Consider the following 19613-nt stretch of genomic DNA (forward strand, 5'->3'; position numbering starts at 1 on the left):
AAAATGGTAAATTTTATGTTATATATATTTTACCACAATTAAAAAAAAATGCGGGCTGAGTGCAGTGGCTCATACCTGTAATTCCAGCACTTTGGGAGGCCAAGGCAGGAGGATCACTTGAGCTCAGGAGCTTGAGACCAGCCAGAGCAACATAGAAAAACCTCATCTCTACAAAAAACAAAAATAAAAATAAACGGCTGGGCACGGCGACTCACACCTGTAATCCCAGCATTTTGGGAGGCCGAGGCAGGTGGATCAGGGCTAACACAGTGAAAACCCGTCTCTACTAAAAATACAAAAATTAGCTGAGCATGGTGGCACACGCCTGTAGTCCCAGCTACCAGGGAGGCTGGGGGAGAACCCAGAAGGTAGAGGTTGCAGTGAGCCGAGATCGTGCCCCTGCACTCCAGCCTGGGTGACAGAGTGAGACTCTGTATCAAAAATAATAATAATAATAATAATAATAAAGGCCAGGCACAGTGGCTCACGCCCATAATCCCAGCACTTTGGGACGCCAAGGTGGGCAGATCACCTGAGGTCAGGAGTTTGAGACCAGCCTGGCCAACATGGCAAAATGCTGTCTCTACTAAAAATACAAAAATTGTTCTACAAAAATGAGCTCGGCGCCAGGCACGGTGGCTCACACCTGTAATCCCAGCACTTTTGGGGGCCGAGGCAGGAGGATCACAACATGGCCAACATGGTGAAACCCTGTCTCTACTAAAATACAAAGAATTAGCTGGGCGTGATGTGCGAGCCTATAGTCCCAAATACTTGGGAGGCTGAGGCAGGGGAATCACTTGAACCTAGGAGGCGGAGATTGCAGTGAGCTGAGATAGGCGACTCTGCACTCCAGCCTGGCACCAGAGCGAGACTCCATCTCAAAACAAAACAAACAAACAAAAATTACCCGGGCATGGTGGCAGGCGCCTGTAATCCCAGCTACTCGGGAGACTGAGGCAGGAGAATCACTTGAACCCAGAGGCAGAGGTGGCAGTGAGCCGAGATGGTGCCACTGTACTCTAGCCTGGGCAACAGAGCAAGACTCCATCTCGAAATACATAAATAAGATGTCCAGAAATAATAACAAGAAAAAATACATTCACACACACACACACACAGTAATGTCTGTGAAAGGCTGGGGGAGTGGTGGGTGTCTGGGATTTGAGGGTCATACAGGTGGAAAAGAACTGGCTGAGGGTGGAAGAAGGGGCCACTGGGCCCCACCTTAGGCCACCCCCCTCCTCTCTACCCAGCATCCTCACCTGGGTCGACTCCTCCTGGTCATGCCTGCCATGGCCACCTCCATCCCCGACCTGGCCTGGGTGGTGTTCTTCCTCAAGTCTCCATCTGACCACCTACCTCTCCTGCTTTCATGTCCTTCAGCAGTGTCCCATCGTCTCAGCGTCAGCCTGGCCAGCGGAACTATCCCCGCTGACGCCAGCCTGTGTTCCAGCTTCACAGTCCCGCCCTTCCCGAGCTCCAGCTTCTTCCTTCATAACACATTGCAACCATTTGTAACACCTTTCCTGGATGGGCATGGTGGCTCGTGCCTGTAATACCAGCACTTTGGGAGGCCAAGGTGGACAGATCACCTGAGTTCAGGTGTTAGAGACCAGCCTGGCCAACATGGTGAAACCCTGTCTCTACTAAAAATACAAAAAATGAGCCAGGCGTGCCGGTGGGTGCCTGTAGTCCCAGTTACTTGGGAGGCTGAGGCAGGAGAATTGCTTGAATCCAGGAGGCAGAGGTTGCAGTGAGCCAAGATTGTGCCACTGCACTCCAGCCCAGGCAACAGAGTGAGACTCCATCACAAAACAGACAAACAAACAAATGAAAAATTTAGCCAGGCATGGTGGCGTGCACCTGTAATCTCAGTTACTTGGGAGGCTGAGGCAGGAGAGTAGCTTGAACCCGGGAGGCAGAGGTTGCGGTTAGCCAAGATTTCGCCATTGCACTCTAGCCTGGGCAACAGAGTGAGACTCTGTCTCAAAACAAACCAAACCAAAACAAAACAAAACAAAAACAAAACTTCCCTGTGGCTAGTAGTGTTATCCCTAATTTTCTCAGTAACCTTGTGAGGTAGCCATCAGTGGCTCCATTTAATTTTTTTTTTTTTTTGAGATGGAGTCTCACTCTGTCGCCAGGCTGGAGTGCAGTAGTGCAATGTTGGCTTGCCGCAACCTCCGCCTCCCAGGTTCAAGTGATTCTCCTGCCTCAGTCTCCCTAGTAGCTGGGATTATAGGCACGTGCCACCACGCCCAGCTAATTTTTGTATTTTTAGTAGAGACGGGGTTTCACCATGTTGGCCAGGACGGTCTCGATCTCCTGACTTCATGATCTGCCCACCTTGGCCTCCCAAAGTGCTGGGGTTACAGATGTGAGCCACCATGCCTGGCCTGCTCCATTTTAGAGATGGGGAAACTGGGTCTCAGGCTAAGTGCAACTTGGAGGTCCACACTCTTTTGCTGTGTGGTGGCGGCTCTGTCTTCACTCTGGTTCCTCAGTGCCTGTGCTTACACATGAGTTTTCTAGCTGGTAGCTCTGGTTTGGCTCAGAATCACATCTGATCACATTAATGAGTCCTGATACCCCCTGCCCTCCCTGCTAGGCATTCCTGATCATGTTGTTTTCTTCGAAGTTTTTACCACTGCTGGAAATCATCTCTTATTTGTTTACCAATTTAATATCCCCCTTCCAACTAGAATTTAAACTCCCAGAGAGCAGGGATGACATCTGCCTTGTATCCCCAGCACCCGGGGCCATGCCTTGTGTACTGGAAATGCTCAGTAAACAGCTGTGGATGGGATGAATCTTGAAGCAGCACCGTGAGACCCTCCCAGCTCCAAGCATCCCTCCTGCATGCTCCCTCGATGCTCTGAAGCTGGAGAAGCTGTTGGTCCCTTGCACACTTTGTGGTTATTCTTTTATTCTTGGGTGTCCCCCACCAGACCCCAGCTGACTGGGCAGGGATTGGCCCCAGGCTTGGCACAGTGCTGAGCCTATCCGAGTGCTCAGCCACCTCTTCCCAAACATCTGAATCAATGTTGGAATATCCACAGCAACACTTGGTTTGCTCCTGTTGCATTCTCACAACAGGCTCAGCGTCAGGTACAACCTTCCTGAGGGCAAGGCCTGTCCTCCACAAAGCCCTCTGGGGCTGGGGTCTCCAGAGGCGAGCCCTCAGCTCTGGGAGACTGTCTACCTCCATGAGGAAACCTGGGGCAAGGGGACAGGGAGCTTAGCCACCAGCAGCAGCATGTTTTATTGCAACCAGAATCCCCGGTCACGTGGGGAAGGGATGGAACTGGGGATGAGGCAGGACGCATCTGGTCCCTGACAGGGCAGTCCCTGTCCAGGATGCAAAGCCAAAGGCCCGGAACAGCTCGCCCAGTGGCCGAGCCCTGCGGCCAGCTGTGCCCTGTCTCTTCCCCTGCCCCCAGTCAGGGCATCCAACGGGGCTGAGGCAGAAGGGAGGTGAAAATGGGGGTCGGTTTCAGCAAAGCCTTCACCCAGGGACCTGAGGGAAGAAGGAGTATTGTGGTGGGGTCCAGGTGCCCCAAGACGCTCAGGGCGCCCTGGGCTGACTTCAGGACGTGTCCATGTGGTTACTAGAGGAAAACAATGGGGCCTGCCCTGCCCACAGGGAGAGGGAGGGAGAGGGGAAACACGGCTCAGAAGGAGAATCACTGGCCAGCGACCACACAGGTGGGATCTTGGGACCCTGACTCCACCGCCAGGGCCGTGTCCATACCCCACCTCCTGGCTCAGCCCCACCTGGGCCCCCAGCCTAGTCAGCCTTGGGTCCTATGTGGGGATCTGCATACTATCCAGGTCCTGATCCATGATCTGCAGGACATCGTCCAGGATGGAAGGCCCCAGGTCCACGTGCAGGGACAGTAGGGAGCTGGCATGGGACAGGAAGGGCTCCTCAGCCCCTGACTCCGGAGTCAACCCACTGTGGGGGGAGCCAGTCTCTGGAATCCTCCAGATGTCCACACTCCCTCCCTCCTGTGGGGAAGGCTGAGGGGTCTCCAGGTGCAGGCGAGGGGGCTTGGGTGGAGCCTGGGCTGTGGGCAGGGTGAGAGCCTGGGGTCCACCAATAACCGGGAGGGAGATGGCGTTCTTAAGCAGAGGTGATGGGCCGTCCGGGAGCTCCCGCCCACACACAGTTGCGGTGCGGGTAAACTGGAAGGGGAGGTCGAAGGTGCCATCCTCCTCAGGCCCCTCCACCACAGTCCCTGGCAGGAGGTGGAACTTGCCCTGCAGGAAGGAGATGTCACCAAACATGTCGCTGCCGCCACCACTGCCGATATGAATGGTGTGGCGGAAGTCCCCCAGCGGCGGGCTGATCATGTCCGAGGACAGCAGGTCCCGAAGCTTCTCCTTCTTGCCCTTGCGACTGCCACGCTTCAGATAGATGGGCACCTTGGTGGACATGGTGACCTCACCACCAGGCCTGGCTGTGAGGCTACAGGCTGCCTGCGGAGACCACGCCTCCTCTCAAACTCTCAGCCAGAGGAAACACCCGTTCCAAGGGGTGGTTTGCTGGTGCCCAAAGCTCACCAAAGGGCTCCTGGCTACAGGGTGGGGCACGACCAAAGTTGGCCCAAGGAATTAAAAAAGATTAGAGATCAATGAAGTCAGAGGGCTGAGATAACAAAAATCACGTTCTCCCCAAAGGACGACAAACTCTTCTGAAGAATTGAAGCCAGAAAGGTAGGAGCTGTGTGGGCAGCAGTGCACTTTGGTCTTGTCACCGAGGGTTACTTGTCCCTGGTCCAGGGCTGAGGAGCTGAAACACAAAGGGTGCACACCTGTCAGAGATAGCAGGACCAAAGTCAGACACAAACATCTTTTTTATATTTAAGATGGAGTCTCACTCTGTTGCCCAAGCTGGAGTGCAGTGGCGCAATCTCAGCTCAGTGCAGCCTCTGCCTCCTGGGTTCAAGCAATTCTTCTGCCTCAGCCTCCTGAGTAGCTGGGACTACAGGCATGTGTCACCACGCCTGGCTAGTTTTTGCATTTTTTTTTTTAGTAGAGATGGGGTTTCACCATGTTGGCCAGGCTGGTCTTGAACTCCTAACCTCAAATGATCTGCCCGTCTCGGCCTCCCAAAGTGCTGGGATCACAGGTGTGAGCCACTGTTCCTGGCCAGAAACATCTGTCTTGTTTCTGGGCCTCTTGTGGTAGCCATGGGAGCCTGAGGGGGTGGGGCACTCCCCTTGCAGGGAGTTGTGCTGGAAGAAGCATGTCTTTTTTTTTTTTTTTTTTTTTGAGACGGAGTCTTGCTCTGTCGCCCAAGCTGGAGTGCAGTGGCGCGATCCTCGCTCACTGCAAGCTCCGCCTCCTGGGTTCACGCCATTCTCCTGCCCCAGCCTCCCGAGTAGCTGGGACTACAGGCGCCCGCCACTGCGCCCGGCTCATTTTTTTTGTATTTTTAGTAGAGACGGGGTTTCACCGTGGTCTCGATCTCCTGACCTTGTGATCCGCCCGCCTCGGCCTCCCAAAGTGCTGGGATTACAGGCGTGAGCCACCGCGCCCGGCCATGTCTTTTTTTTTTCTTTTTTTTTTTTTTTTTGAGACTGAGTCTGGCTCTGTCGCCCAGGCTGGAGTGCAGTGGCCGGATCTCAGCTCACTGCAAGCTCCGCCTCCCGGGTTTACGCCATTCTCCTGCCTCAGCCTCCCGAGTAGCTGGGACCACAGGCGCCCGCCACTTCGCCCGGCTAGTTTTTTTTTTTGTATTTTTTAGTAGAGATGGGGTTTCACCGTGTTAGCCAGGATGGTCTCGATCTCCTGACCTCGTGATCCGCCCATCTCGGCCTCCCAAAGTGCTGGGATTACAGGCTTGAGCCACCGCGCCCGGCCAGCATGTCTTCACTCTAAGACCCACTGCATCTTAGAGACTCACCACCAGGGCCAAGCCCCTCCCCTTACAGGTGGGAAACTGAGGTGGAACCTGAATGACAGGTCCAAAGTCACACAGAAAGTCTTACTCTAGTCTCTTGCCCTGGGTCCCCGGCAAGGTAGATCTCATCACCCTTATCCAGGTACTCATGCCATACCCCCCACCTCCACTGCATATCACGTGTGCCCCACAATGTAAGTGCCAGATTGTGGGGTGCCTCACAAATGGCCTTGGCTCCCTACTTGACCAAGGACAGAGAGCTTTGTGACCACTGTCTCTCCTGCCCAGGCCTGGCAGGGGCCTGGAGCACAGCAGGCGTTTGGCCAAGGGTGTTGGGTGGCTGGCACTTCCCATTTGACCCAATTGTATCCCACCTGGAGGCGGGGTCGCGTTTTCTCCTCTCCCTATTAGGAGCTCCTTATGGGCAGGGGCTGAGTCTAGGATAGTTTCTGGCCCTCCTCCCTACCCTGGCACCTAAAGAGAAGGTGGAGTGGGGAGTACGTATATTTTTTAGGTGAGGGGGGCTCTGCTCTGTACCTGGCATTCTTCTGTGCTCTTTGCAGACACATCTCAGTGAATCAACACAACCACCCTATTATCAACCCCATTTAAAAATCAGAGGTGGCCAGGCGCAGTGGCTCAAGCCTGTAATCCCAGCACTTTGGGAGGCCGAGATGGGCGGATCACGAGGTCAGGAGATCGAGACCATCCTGGCTGACACAGTGAAACCCCGTCTCTACTAAAAAATACAAAAAAAATTAGCCGGGCGAGGTGGCGGGCGCCTGTAGTCCCAGCTACTCGGGAGGCTGAGGCAGGAGAATGGCGTGAACCCGGGAGGCGGAGCTTGCAGTGAGCTGAGATCTGGTCACTGCACTCCAGCCTGGGCGGCAGAGCCAGACTCCGTCTCAAAAAAAAAAAAAAAAAAATCAGAGGTGTTGGGGCTGGGCATGGTGGCTTATGCCTGTAATCCCAGCACTTTGGGAGGCCAAGGCGGGCAGATCACGAGGTCAGGAGATCGAGACCATCCTGGCTAACATGGTGAAATCCTGTCTCCACTAAAAATACAAAAAATTAGCTGGGTGTGGTGGCGCATGCCTGTGGTCCCAGCTACTTGGGAGGTTGAGACAGGAGAATCACTTGAACCCAGGAGGCAGAGGTTGCAGTGAGCTGAGATCACACCACTGCACTCCAGCCTGGGCTACAGAGCAAGACTCCGTCAAAAAAAAATAAAAAAGAAATAAAAAGAAAAATCAGAGGTGTCAAAATTCAAAATTGAACCTGAGGTGAACCTAGAGGTGAAAAATTTTGGAGGATTCCCACAGGGCATTGCAGAGAGAGAGAAGCAAAATGCAAAAACATGATATAGACGATCCGTTTATTGAAAGAATTGACTGCCTGCCTCCCCGCTCTGATACATATGCATGTTATGCACCTGCATGTGTACAGGTCTGTGTAGAATTCTATCCTATATATATATATATATATATATATATATATATATAAAGAGGCTGGGTGCGGTGGCTCATATCTGTAGTACCAGCACTTTGGGAGGCCGAGGCGGGCAGATCATCTGAGATCAGGAGTTCGAGACCAGCCTGGCCAACATAGGGAGACCTCGTGTCTACTAAAAATATGAAAATTAGCCAGGTGTGGTGGCACACGTCTGTAATCCCAGCTACTCAGGAGGCTGAGGCAGAATAATTGGTTGAATCCAGGAGGCAGAGGTTGCAGTGCACCAAGATCACGCCACTGCACTCCAGCCTGGGTGACAGTGAGACTCTGCCTCAAAACAAAAAACAACAACAACAAAAAAAAAACAGAGAAAAATCTAGAAGGCCAGCCCTAGGTTGCCATATGGGCTACCTTGACTAGGGTACACAGCAGGGATGGGGTGTGGGGCCACTGATATGGGAGGAAAGGAGTCATCAATAAAAATAACCTGTAATATTTTGGTTCCATGACTATGACATGATCAATGTGTATAATATATATAAATATGAAAAGATGGTCATCCAGATGTTAACAATGGTTATCTCAAAGTGGTAGAATTGCAGGTTGACGTTTCCTTTCTTGTTCAGACCTCTATGAATTCAAATTCTTACTAATAAGCAATGTATTATTTATATGCACATAATATTTATGTAGTCAGAAAAAAATTAAGTTATTTTTAATGTAGAAAAATAAATAGCTATGAAGGGGTGTCATACTGATTTAACAGAAAAAAGAAATGAAGCCAGCAGTCCCTCTGCTTGAGGGTGGGGGATGCATGTGGGACCTCATTGGTCCGGTACACACAAGCCCAGATGTAGACTCAGCATAAAAGGCAAAGAGAGAAACTTGTCCAAGGTCACCCAGTGAGTAAGGGCAGGGTGGGAATTCAAGCCAGATGTGCCCACCCTCCTGTACACCCCACCCCCAGCCCCAGCCAGGGCGCACCAAAGGTGGCTCTTGCCAGTTCTTTGCCTCAGTTTTCATTCTGGACAGGGTGAGGGTGGGGGTGAGGGGGTTGGGAGGAGGGAGCAGGAAGGAGGAAGGAGGATGCAGGAGAAGCAGAGTCCAACTGCACCCCCACCACCAGCTGAGGCCCTTGCTCAGGAAACCCCACCCCAGGACCGGACACCCGGGTCAGTCGTACTGAGCCACAGAGGCCGGACATCTTGCCCCTCCCAGAGCACCTGGAGCTTAACAGGAAACAAACGAATAACTTTCCCATGGTAGAAATCCAGCTCAGCTTGCAAGGAGCTGGGGGGAGGGTGGGGACGCATGAGCACCCCGAGGTCTTGGAATCCCGTCACGCATTCATCCTGTGTCAACCATGCCAGGCCTGGGGGCCATGCTGACAAACATGCAACTTGTCGCTCATTAGGAGAGAAGTCCTGGTGGGGCTGACTGGTGGGATGTGCCCAGAGCCTGGGCCAGGTCCTCCCCACACCCCCAACCCCATCACACAGCAGTGCCAAGACAGCCTGAGTGTTTCCACAACAAATTGGGCGTCCCTGACAGCTGTCTCACTCACAGCCAGATGTACACACCCAATTCCAGATGTGGGGAGAATTAAGGGTGAGGCCAGCATCAGCGGCCCAGGGGAGAGCTGGGAATTACAACCCTCACACCGGAAGAATTCAGATTTGGCAACCGCAAGACCCTAGGATCCAGCCTGTCACGCACAGTTTCCCATTTTAATACTTCTAGCCACAGCATGGTGGGGTCATTACCGCCCTTTACAGAAGTCAAAGCTGAACCTCAGAGATGTTAAGTAACATTGGCGAGGTCATCCAGTTAGGAAGTGGAAGAGTGGGTACCCAGCCTGGTTCGTGTGGCTTCCATGCAGTGGGCCACGCCTACCTCCATAATATGGTTGGGGAGCGGGAGAGAAACAGCTAGGCTGGGAACAGTGGGTCCCCAGACCTCCTCCATCTACATTCTGACCTTTGGCTGCCCCCATCTGCCCAACTTTCATGTGTCTAGAGATACGAGAATGAGCTCTCCATCAGGACAGGGCTATGCGGGCTGGGAGGGGAGCTCCCTGCAGCAGTAGGGGAGCAGATAGGAGCATCCTAGCTCTCTGTGATTGCCCTGGACAGGAGCCCTGGACCTCCCAACGAGAAAATGACTTCCGGCAGGCAGGGATCCTCCAATCATGAGGAATATTAGGCCACCTCACACCCCCCTCCCCCCCAAATCAGGAGACTGTCCTTAAATCCGGCTCCACCTGGGACTTCCTCTGTAACCTTCAGGAAGACGCCTCTCCTCTCTGGGTCTCACCTTTCCCATCTATAAAATGGGCTGACAATGAAGCCACCACTAGAGGGCTACTGGAGATCCCACTGCAATATTGCAAATGAGAGCACCAGTGTACAACAGCGGGGTTCAGCGGGTTACTGTAGGTTCTATCATTCATTCAGCAAATATCTACAAGACCTTCCTTCCTCAAGCACTTCGGTTCTCCGGGGCCAGTGCTTTGAACAATATCAAAAACGAACGGCTGCTGGCCCCAGGCATCCACCTCCTCCCGCCCTCCTAGACCTCGCGGATGCAGAGTCCCTCTAGCCGGCCGCGGGGTCTCCGGGGTCCCCGTGCCTCTGGAGAGGCGCTCGGCTCCGCGGCCTCCAGGTGGCGCGCGTGCTCCCTTGAGCGCCCCGTGTCCCGGAGGATTCCGAGAGCGCACCGGGGTCTCCAACGCCCCTCCCCCCGGGCTCCAGGCAGGCGCTCCCCAAGGAGCTGCGCGTTCAAGTACCAGACTGGGATTGCCTGCGAGATCTTTTTGCTTCGGGGTTTCTGGTCCCACAATCGGAGAAAAAGGAGGCGATTGGGGACCCTGCCCTAGTCTCTAAGCTCTGGGAGGAACCGCCCCCGTGCTTTCCGGCCTGGGCGATGTCCTAGTGTCCGCTTGGCGCAGGGCCAGAGCTCGGGCGTGCGGGCCCCCGCTCCTCCCACGGGTCCGGCTCCTTAGCTCCGGCTCGGGTTCCGGCGCCGACCCCTCCCCGTTCCTACCCGGGCGCAGCCCAGCCCAGCACGGATCCGTTTCAGGACACTCGCGGCCGCAGCTAAAGATAGGAGGACACCTCACCATCGGCTAAAAATATGGCCCCCAGCCCCGGTGGGGACGCTGGGCGGCGGGGCACCCCTGGGTCTCGGGAGGGGGGCGGGGGCCCGGGTACAGAATGGAGGGCAGAACCGGGAATTCGGGGTCGGGATGCGCGGCGCCCCACGGACCGTGGCGGGCACGGGCGAGGCTGCGGGCACCCACATGCAGGCGGGAAACCCATGGAGCCCTAGGCGCCCTCGAAAGGACCTGAGCGAGGTGAGAGGCAGGGCCAGGGCGCGAGCTGGGGCGGGGCGCCACAGAGATGGGCCTCTCGGGGGCGGGGGGGCCGCGGAGTTGCGAAAATCCCAGCCTGAACTTACCGTGAGGCAAGCAGACGGCGGACTGGCGGACAGCAAAGTCTCAGAAGCTGGACAGCGCGGCTGCGGAACCCGACGGGCGGTGAACTTACAGAGCCCACCGCGGACCCCGCAGCCCCGCCCCGGCCCGCGGAGCCAATGCCTGGGCCGCGCCAGCCAAGCCCCTCCCCATCCCCGCCCAGGCCCCGCCCCACTCCGGGCACCGCCCGGGGCTCCGGGTGTGGAGGTGCAGCTCCCGGGTCCAGCGGTCTCGCGCGCCCTGGGGTCCTGTCCTGGTTCGGGCGGCTGAGGTCCGTATGGCGCAGGGTGGCCTCCCGGGACTCCGGCTGTGCCCATGGGAACTAAAACCCTCGGTTTTAGAAAGGCCGAGAGACAGGCTCCCGGAAGACCGAATTCTTCAGAAATCGCAGAGAGACCTTGGACAGGATCCTTCCCTGCAGGGCTGGATCGGGGAGGCGCTGGCACAAGTATATTCAGTGACTTCCTGGGAATGAATGAGGCCTTGGAAGCGCCTACGTTAGAATACTACAAACTTGGCCGGGCGCGGTGGTTCAAGCCTGTAATCCCAGCACTTTGGGAGGCCGAGACGGGCGGATCACGAGGTCAGGAGATCGAGACCATCCTGGCTAACCCGGTGAAACCCCGTCTCTACTAAAAAATACAAAAAACTAGCCGGGCGAGGTGGCGGGCGCCTGTAGTCCCAGCTACTCGGGAGGCTGAGGCAGGAGAATGGCGTAAACCCGGGAGGCGGAGCTTGCAGTGAGCTGAGATCTGGCCACTGCACTCCAGCCTGGGCGACAGAGCGAGACTACGTCTCAAAAAAAAAAAAAAAAAAAAAAAAAAAATACTACAAACTTACAAGCGAGTTGATGAGTTTACCTTCCACGAGAAAAGAGAATATGGGAAGGCAGAGGCCGCGTGGCCTGGACCCCCGTCTTTGCTGTCAGGCTTCCAGAGTGAAGGTGGGGCTCATACTCAGACTAGTTCCTGGTCCATTCGTTCATTAAGTCAGTCAGTCATTCTTACAGGGCCAGAAACTTATTTTTTTTGAGACGGAGTTTCGCTCCTGTTGCCCAGGCTGGAGTGTGATGGCGTGAGGCTCACCGCAACCTCTGTCTCCTGGGTTCAAGAGATTCTCCTGCCTCAGCTTCCTGAGTAGCTGGGATTACAGGCATGTGCCACCACACCCGGCTAATTTTTGTATTCTTAGTAGAGACGGGGTTTCTATATGTTGTCCAGGCTGGTCTCGAACTCCTGACCTCAGGTGATCTGCCCACTTTGGCCTCCCGAAGTGCTGCGATTACAGGCGTGAGCCACCGCGCCCGGCCCAGAAACATGTTTTGAAGGGCAGGCACCCCACGGGGTGCTGGAGACAGACTGAAGGCAACTGCACCGCTCAGTGACTCAAGAGAAATTTATTGAGTATCTACCAAGTGCCCAGCGCTGTTTTTGTCCCTGGGGATTCAGCCTCTGGATTGGGACCTGCAGCCCAGAGAAGGGAAATGGGGAAATCCAAGTTCCCAGGTACATCATGATACCCTTCCAGGTGGGTAAGTGCTAAGAAGAGTGGGGTGGAGGAAGTGGTGGGTAGTGATGGGGTGGACAGACCTCACTTTCTAAAGGATGACAGCTATGCCAGCTCAGTGTGACCAGAATGGTTGGCTTCTATGCTGTCACTGTGGGAAGGGCTTTTAGGGAGGCAGGGCCAGGAAGACCTCAGGGAGGAAGGCAGGATGCTGGTGGTGGGGGAAGATGCCAGACAAGCTGGGAGGTCTGGATGGGAAGAAGGGGATCGTGGTAGGCAAAATAACAGCCCCCCTAAATATGTTCACATCTGGCCAGGTGCTGTGGCTCATGCCTATAATCCCAGCACTTTGGAAGGCTAAGGTGGGAGGATCGCTTGAGTCCAGGAGTTTGACACCAGCCTGGGCAACATAGTGAGACCCTGTTTCTACAAAAAATAAAGTAGCTGGACATGGTGGCTCAAGCCTGTAGTCCCAGGTACTCTGGAGGCTTAGGTGGGAGAATTGCTTGAACCTGGAGGTTAAGGCTGCAGTGAGCTGTGATCATGCCACTGCACTCCAGCCTGGGCAATAGAGCAAAACCCCATCTCAAAAAAAAAAAAAAAAAAAAAAAAGCCCGCATCTGAACCTGTGGAATCTGTGAATATGTTTTGTTACATGGGAAATGGAAATGAAAATTGCCAATGAGGGCCGGGCGCAGTGGCTCACACTTGTAATCCCAGCACTTTGGGAGGCCGAGGTGGGCAGATCATGAGGTCAGGAGATCGAGACCATCCTGGCTAATATGGTGAAACCCTATCTCTGCTAAAAATACAAAAAATTAGCTGGGTGTGGTGGCGGGCGCCTGTAGTCCCAGCTACCCAGCAGGCTGAGGCAGGAGAATGGCGTGAACCCGGAAGGCGGAGCTTGTAGTGAGCCCAGATCGATCCACTGCACTCCAGCCTGGGCGACAGAGCGAGACTCCGTCTCAAAAAAAAAAAAAAAAAAAAAATTACCAATGAAATTATGGTTGCAAATCAGTTGACTTTAAAACAGAGAGCTTATGCTGAGGTATCTGGGTGGGCCAGTGTCATAACAAGGGTTTTTAAAAGTAGAAGCAGGAGGCCGGGCGCGGTGGCTCACGCCTGTAATCCCAGCACTTTGGGAGGCCGAGGCGGGCGGATCACAAGGTCAGGAGATCGAGACCACGGTGAAACCCCGTCTCTACTAAAAATACAAAAAAAAAAATGAGCCGGGCGCAGTGGCGGGCGCCTGTATTCCCAGCTACTCGGGAGGCTGGGGCAGGAGAATGGCGTGAACCCAGGAGGCGGAGCTTGCAGTGAGCCAGGATCGCGCCACTGCACTCCAGCTTGGGCGACAGAGCAAGACTCCGTCTCAAAAAAAAAAAAAAAAAAAAAGTAGAAGCAGGAGACAGAGAAAGAGATGTGATGGGCCGGGCGCGGTGGCTCATGCCTGTAATCCCAGCACTTTGGGAGGCCGAGACGGGCGGATCAAGAGGTGAGGATATCGAGACCATCCTGGCTAACACGGTGAAACCCCATCTCTACTAAAAATACAAAAAATTAGCCGGGTATGGTGACACGTGCCTGTAGTCCCAGCTACTTGGGGGGACTGAGACAGGATAATCGCTTGAACCTGGGAGACGCAGGTTGCAGTGAGCCGAGATGGCACCATTGCACTCTAGCTGGGGTGACACAGCGAGACTCCGTCTCAAAAAAAAAAAAAAAAGAGATATGATGACTGAAGAGCCAGAGAAATGCTATGCTGCTGCCTTTGAAGATGGAGGCAGAGGCCCCAAACCAAGGAACTCCTTCAGAAGCTGGAAAAGACAAGGAAACAGATTCTACCCTATCTACCCTAGAGGCTCCAGAAGGAACACAGCCCTGCCCTCACCTCCTCACCTTGATCTTAGCTCAGTGAGACTCATGTTGGCCTTTTTTTTTTTCGAGACAGAGTCTTGCTCTATCGCCCAGGGTGGAGTGCAGTGGCGCAACCTTGGCTCACTGCAACCTCCACCTCCTGGAGGGGTTCAAGCGATTCTCCTGCCTCAGCCTCCTGGATAACAGGAGCCCACCACCATGCCTGGCTAATTTTTGTATTTTTAGTAGAGAGAGGGTTTCACCATGTTGGCCAGGCTGGTCTCGAACTCCTGACCTCAAGTGATCTGCCCACCTCAGCCTCCCAAAGTGCTGGGATTACAGGCATTAGCCACTGCGCCCAGCCCCACATTGACCTTCTAACCTATAGAACTGTAAGATCACAAATTTCTGTCGTTTTAAGCCACCTAGTCTGATAATTTGTTGTAGCAGTGATAGAAAACGAATCCAGGGAAGTTCAGGTTTTAATCTTGAGCGTGCCCTCAACTCTGCAGGGAGTATTGATCAGGTGGATTCTGCCAGGAATGGCCTGGCAGGTTGGAGGAAAACAGGCCTGGACCATTGAGTAAGTGGGGATGATGGCCCTGGGCCAAGCTGTGGTGGGGGTGGGTAAAGGGTGTGCCTCTCCCCATTCTTGCCATCAGGCTTTGCCAGGCGCCAGTCCACCCAGGCCGCCCTGTGCCCTTTACCCATTGCTTCTTGTTCCTGAATTCCTTACATCCTCCTGGGGGTGCCTAGTGATGTGGCCAGAGCCTGAATCACGATCCCCATTTTACAGTTGGAAACTAAAGCTCAGGGCACTGACAGTGATTTGCTGAGCCTAGAAGTGGCAAGGCATGTGGGCTCTGGCCCCTCCTTCTCCTCTCAGGCTTCTAACTTCACAATCATCATTCCTGCCCATCCCCAGGACGCAGCTCTCAGAGAGGAGGGGCAGCTCAGTGCCTTGAGTCCTGGCCTCTGAGCCATCAGTCAGGTTCTGAGCTGTCTCTGCTGTTGCTTTGCTCTGTGACCACAGGCAAAGGACTTTCCCTTTCGGAGCCTCCTTGTCTGTAATATGGGGTGGTAGCATCAGCTCAGGCAAGTCCCAAACCAGATAAGGGATGGACGTGCACGTATTTTGTTTGTGGGAATACGCAGCCCCTCAAGTGACATGGTTTCACGGAAACGAGAACAAGAGCTTTGGGGCCTGGCCAGCTGGCTGTGCTGCTTGATCGGAATGGCTGTAATGTTGAAGCCACCTGAGCCTGCGGGAATGAGGCTGAGGCCAAGCCCCCATCCCCTGCCCATCTGCTGAGAGTCCTCCATTGATTGGGGAGGGTAGGGGTCAGGGAAGGGTCAGATGCTCCATTCAGAGCTGGGGACAAAACAAGTTACAGGGATGGAAGAGGGAGAGACAAAGCCACTCGCCCAAGGCCACACACAGCTGGGGACCAACCCTGAGCTCTTTGAAGAAGTTCTGGGCTGGGTGGGTGATTAGGGAACCCTCGAGTAGGGATAGAGAGCAGCGGAGCCCCCAAACCTGGTGCAAGCTCTTGCTTTCCTCCCTCAGCCTTCCAACCAGGACTAGAAATGCTACCTGCACTCTGTTTTCAACCCACCTGGATGTGAAGTGTTCGGCCCAGTGCCAGTCCCCTTGCCGTTCGATCCACTCCTGCTGTCATTCAGAGCAGGGGCCCTGACCAAGTCCACATTGCAGAAGTGATCGGTGCCTGGCCCCGGGTTCTGCGCTGTGCAAGCACGCAGGGAGGGCGCTTCTTTCTCCCCATTCACAGATGCGGCTGTCACTTGGCTGGGGCCCAGGGAATCCCTGGGGAGGTTCTGCTGAATGGACAGGATCTTTGTGTGTACACCCAGCACCGCCATGGGAGCCCTGCAATTCATAAGGCCATGTATAAAACAGGATTTCGTTTCCTAAAATTGGCTTTTTTGTGCAAGTTCTCAGGCTGTATGTAGGGGCCTGGGGTGTGGGTAGGGAGGCTGGAATAGCCTGAGCCACAGGGAAGTGTGGCCTGCATTTTTTACCCAAGAGACACTCAGGTCAAGCGCTGCATCCCCCAGTCTGGACCCCAGGGTCTGATGCCTCAGCCAGGGCCTGAACTGTCCTAGCCAGAAGGGCTCCTGGACACCCCGGTAGTTCAGGGGAGGATCCAAAAGGGCATCTGGGGCTGGGTGCAGATGACACCTGTCATCCCAGCACTTTGGGAGGCCAATGTGGGCAGATCAACTGAGGTCAGGAGTTCAAGACCAGCCTGGCCAACATGGTGAAACCCTGTCTCTACTAAAATTACAAAAATTAGCCAGGCGTGGTGGTGCACGCCTATAGTCCCATCTACTTGGGAGGCTGAGGCAGAAGAATTGCTGGAGCCTGGGAGGCAGAGGTTGCAGTGACCAAGATCACACCACTGCACTCCAGCCTGGGTGACAGAGCAGACTCTGTCTCAAAAAAAAAAAAAAAAAAAAAAAAAAAAAAAAAAAAAAAAAAAGGCCGGGCACAGTGGCTCACGCCTGTAATCCCAATACTTTGGGAGGCCGAGGCAGGCCGATCACGAGGTGAGGATATCGAGACCATCCTGGCTAACACGGTGAAACCCCGTCTCTACTAAAAATACAAAAAATTAGCCGGGCGTGGTGGCGGGTGCCTGTAGTCCCAGCTACTCTGAGGCAGGAGAATGGCGTGAACCCGGGAGGCGGAGCTTGCAGTGAGCTGAGATCGCACCACTGCACTCCAGCCTCGGGGACAGTGTGTGAACTCCGTCTAAAAAATAATACAAAAAAAAAAGGGGGCATTTGGGAGGGGCAGAGCAGGCCACAATGGAGAAACATCCAGAGTAGGGTATTTGGCTTCCGTCTCCTCAGCCTGGAGCCTCTCCCTTGTCCTGAGATGGGCCCAATAGGCTCCCCCACCGACCCCACAGCCGCCTCCCCCACTGTGATCACTACACAGGGACTGACTCAGCCCTTCCTTCCCCTCCCAGCCTCTCTTTCCTGGAAATCGCCATCATCAGCGGCCATAGCACCCCCATGGGACCTGGGGGATGGAGTTGGAAGCCCCCTCCCGCAACACTGGCCAGATTGGAGGGACCAGCAGGGAAGCTCCCTCCTACCCCCGGGGAGGCTGAAGCCAGCTCTCCATGGCCGCACCACCTGGAACCCAGGACCCTGGGAGGCAGATGAGATAGCAGGGACCTAGGGTCTGGCAGCAGAGTCACAGGGAAGGGTGGTATCTAGGGGAGGCGCATCTTGGGGGTGCATCTAGGGGAAATGCTAAGAGGTGACAGGGGTCTCTGGAGGTGCCCCAGTCCCTCTGCTAGGATGCAGGGTGGCAGGGACCTGAGAAGGTGCTTAGCCACCCTCCGGAAGCTTCCGACGTCCCAGCCTGAGCTCAGCCTGCAGGGCCCTGTGGCCTGAGCCAACCCCAGACCTGGGTTGGATTTTTTCCTTGATTGTTTCTTGCTTCCTTCCTCCCCTAGACTCCTGCCAACTCCAGCCCTACCCTCCTGGCTCTTCACCCCACTTCAGAGAACTGTGACCCACTGCAGGCTGGGATTTGAGATGAGAGGTCAACCTCGGAGTTACCTCCAGCTGCTGCCTCTGCCTGGGACCCCTCCTTGGGAGTTGGGTGGCAGGGCCTTGCTGGGGGGACTTTCCTTTGCATCTGGATTTTGGTCTCGGGCCCAGGGCTATGGGGGTTTCCAGCGTGGTGACAGCCTTGTCCTAGCAGGGACCAGCCCAAGCACTTCCTCCCTCTGGCGGGGAGCCCTCTGGGAGTGTCCCAGCCCCAAAGCTGTCATTTTGTCCTAGGGAGTAAATTGTGGAGTCAGCAGAGGCTGTCTTCCACACTTTCTGTGCCTTCCAGGTCTCTTGTCCTTACTCATTCTGAAAACCTAGGCTTGCATTTCTCTTGTGCCTAGGGCTATGCTGGACTAGAGAAGGCACAGGTGGCCAAAGCTGGGCCCAGCCCTCAGGGAACAGATAGCCTGCGTGAGAAACAAATAATTGATTCTGCCCTCTGTCCTTCCCAGGCCAGCATGGAGCAGACTCAGCCAATGACTGGGAATTGAATGAAAAACCAAAGAGGACAGCCATGAGATCTGTCTGCTACAGGTGGGAAAGCAGATGGGAGAGTGAGAAGGGCTTTAAGGAGAAGGTGATATGTGAACAGGTCACAAATGGATGAATAGGAGTTTTCCAGGCACAGAAAAGGAAGGACATTCCAGAGGAAGCAGGCAGAGGCCTGGCAAGGCAAAGGCCAGGAGGATTGCAAGTAAAGTCATGGTATGATCAGAAAACAAGAGATGTCCAGTTGCCCATGGCATAGGAGAGGGGCCAGGCCAAAAGGGTAGTGGGTAAGCACTATATTCCCTGCCCGGCATCCATCTCTCACTCTGATGACTGTCCCTCAGTTTTCTAGTCTCCAGTGTGACTGAACCCATACCCCCAAGCTCTAAAAGTGGGTTTGAGTCCTGTGCCTAGCCCATCTGAGTCATGGGAAAGGCTCTGGCATATGACATCAAAGAGCCCAGGAACTTGCTGGGACTGTTAGGGTCACAGATGCCAAGATGCCAGGCCAGAGCTGCTGGTGGCCAGCTCTGCCACCCTAAGGGGAGAGCCTACCTAAGAATAAAGCCAACATAGAAGAAAACAGCACCAAGAGAATGAATCTCAATGACATTGCCTGTGCTGCTGGATCCAGTCATGCCTGAAGCAGTTTCCATTCTACGAGTCAACACATTTCAGTTTTGGCTTAATACAATTAGGGTTGGGCTTCTGTCACTTGCCACTGAGAATGAAGGGCCCATTGCAGAGGAGCTAAAGGCAGGTGATCACTCATGAGAATTGCCGAATGCCGTGCGAAAGGCAACGAGGATCTGTGTGTACAGGTACAATGCCATCAGAACTACATTTTCTTTCATTTAAATTGTTTTTTGAGGCCAGGCGCAGTGGCTCATGCCTGTAATCCCAGCACTTTGGGAGGCCGAGGCGGGTGAATCACCTGAGGTTAAGAGTTCGAGACCAGCACGGGCAACATGGTGAAACCCTGTCTCTGCTAAAAATACAAAAATTAGCCAGGCGCGGTGGCACCCGCCTGTAGTCCCAGCTACTCGGGAGGCTGAGGCAGGAGAATCACTTGAGCCTGGGAGGTGGAGGTTGCTGTGAGCCAAGACTGTGCCACTGCACTGCAGCCTAGGCGACAGAGTGAGACTCCATCTCAAAAATAAATAAACACATAAAAATAATTACTTTTTGATTAGGTAATGCTTTTTCTTTTCTTTTTCTCTTTTTGAGATAGGGTCTTGCTCTATCACTGGAATACAGCGGTGTGATCACTGCTCACTGCAGCCTCAACTTCCTGGGCCCAAGCAATCCTCCTGAGTAGCTGTGACCACAGGCACATGCCAC

At 54.4% G+C, this 19613-nt stretch overlaps 3 protein-coding genes and 1 long non-coding RNA gene across 4 annotated transcripts in view; 1 reads left to right on the plus strand and 3 right to left on the minus strand.

Annotated features, from left to right (window-relative positions):
• LOC126935638 (uncharacterized) overlaps positions 1-5543 on the minus strand; it is a 40527-nt gene extending 34984 nt beyond the window's left edge. Inside the window, exon 1 of the long non-coding RNA XR_007719266.1 lies at positions 5482-5543. This is a non-coding gene — a long non-coding RNA (uncharacterized LOC126935638). The remainder of the gene's footprint in view (positions 1-5481) is intronic.
• The window catches only part of DPF2 (double PHD fingers 2), a 39059-nt gene extending 22791 nt beyond the window's left edge, over positions 1-16268 (minus strand). The window contains exon 1 of the mRNA XM_050757233.1: positions 16265-16268. The gene's annotated coding sequence lies outside the window, so the exon portion shown is untranslated. The remainder of the gene's footprint in view (positions 1-16264) is intronic.
• FAU (FAU ubiquitin like and ribosomal protein S30 fusion) overlaps positions 1-19613 on the plus strand; it is a 231467-nt gene that overhangs the window by 24957 nt on the left and 186897 nt on the right. The gene's annotated exons all lie outside the window — the stretch shown is intronic.
• CDC42EP2 (CDC42 effector protein 2) lies at positions 2910-10965 on the minus strand. The gene is made up of 2 exons (XM_050757314.1): positions 10817-10965; positions 2910-4795 (listed from the first exon to the last, which is right to left on the minus strand). The coding sequence occupies exon 2, from the start codon at positions 4438-4440 to the stop codon at positions 3808-3810; it is 633 nt and encodes a 210-aa protein (XP_050613271.1). The 5' UTR covers positions 4441-4795; positions 10817-10965; the 3' UTR covers positions 2910-3807.

Source organism: Macaca thibetana, chromosome 14 (assembly GCF_024542745.1).
Source record: "Macaca thibetana thibetana isolate TM-01 chromosome 14, ASM2454274v1, whole genome shotgun sequence".
NCBI lineage: Eukaryota > Metazoa > Chordata > Mammalia > Primates > Cercopithecidae > Macaca > Macaca thibetana.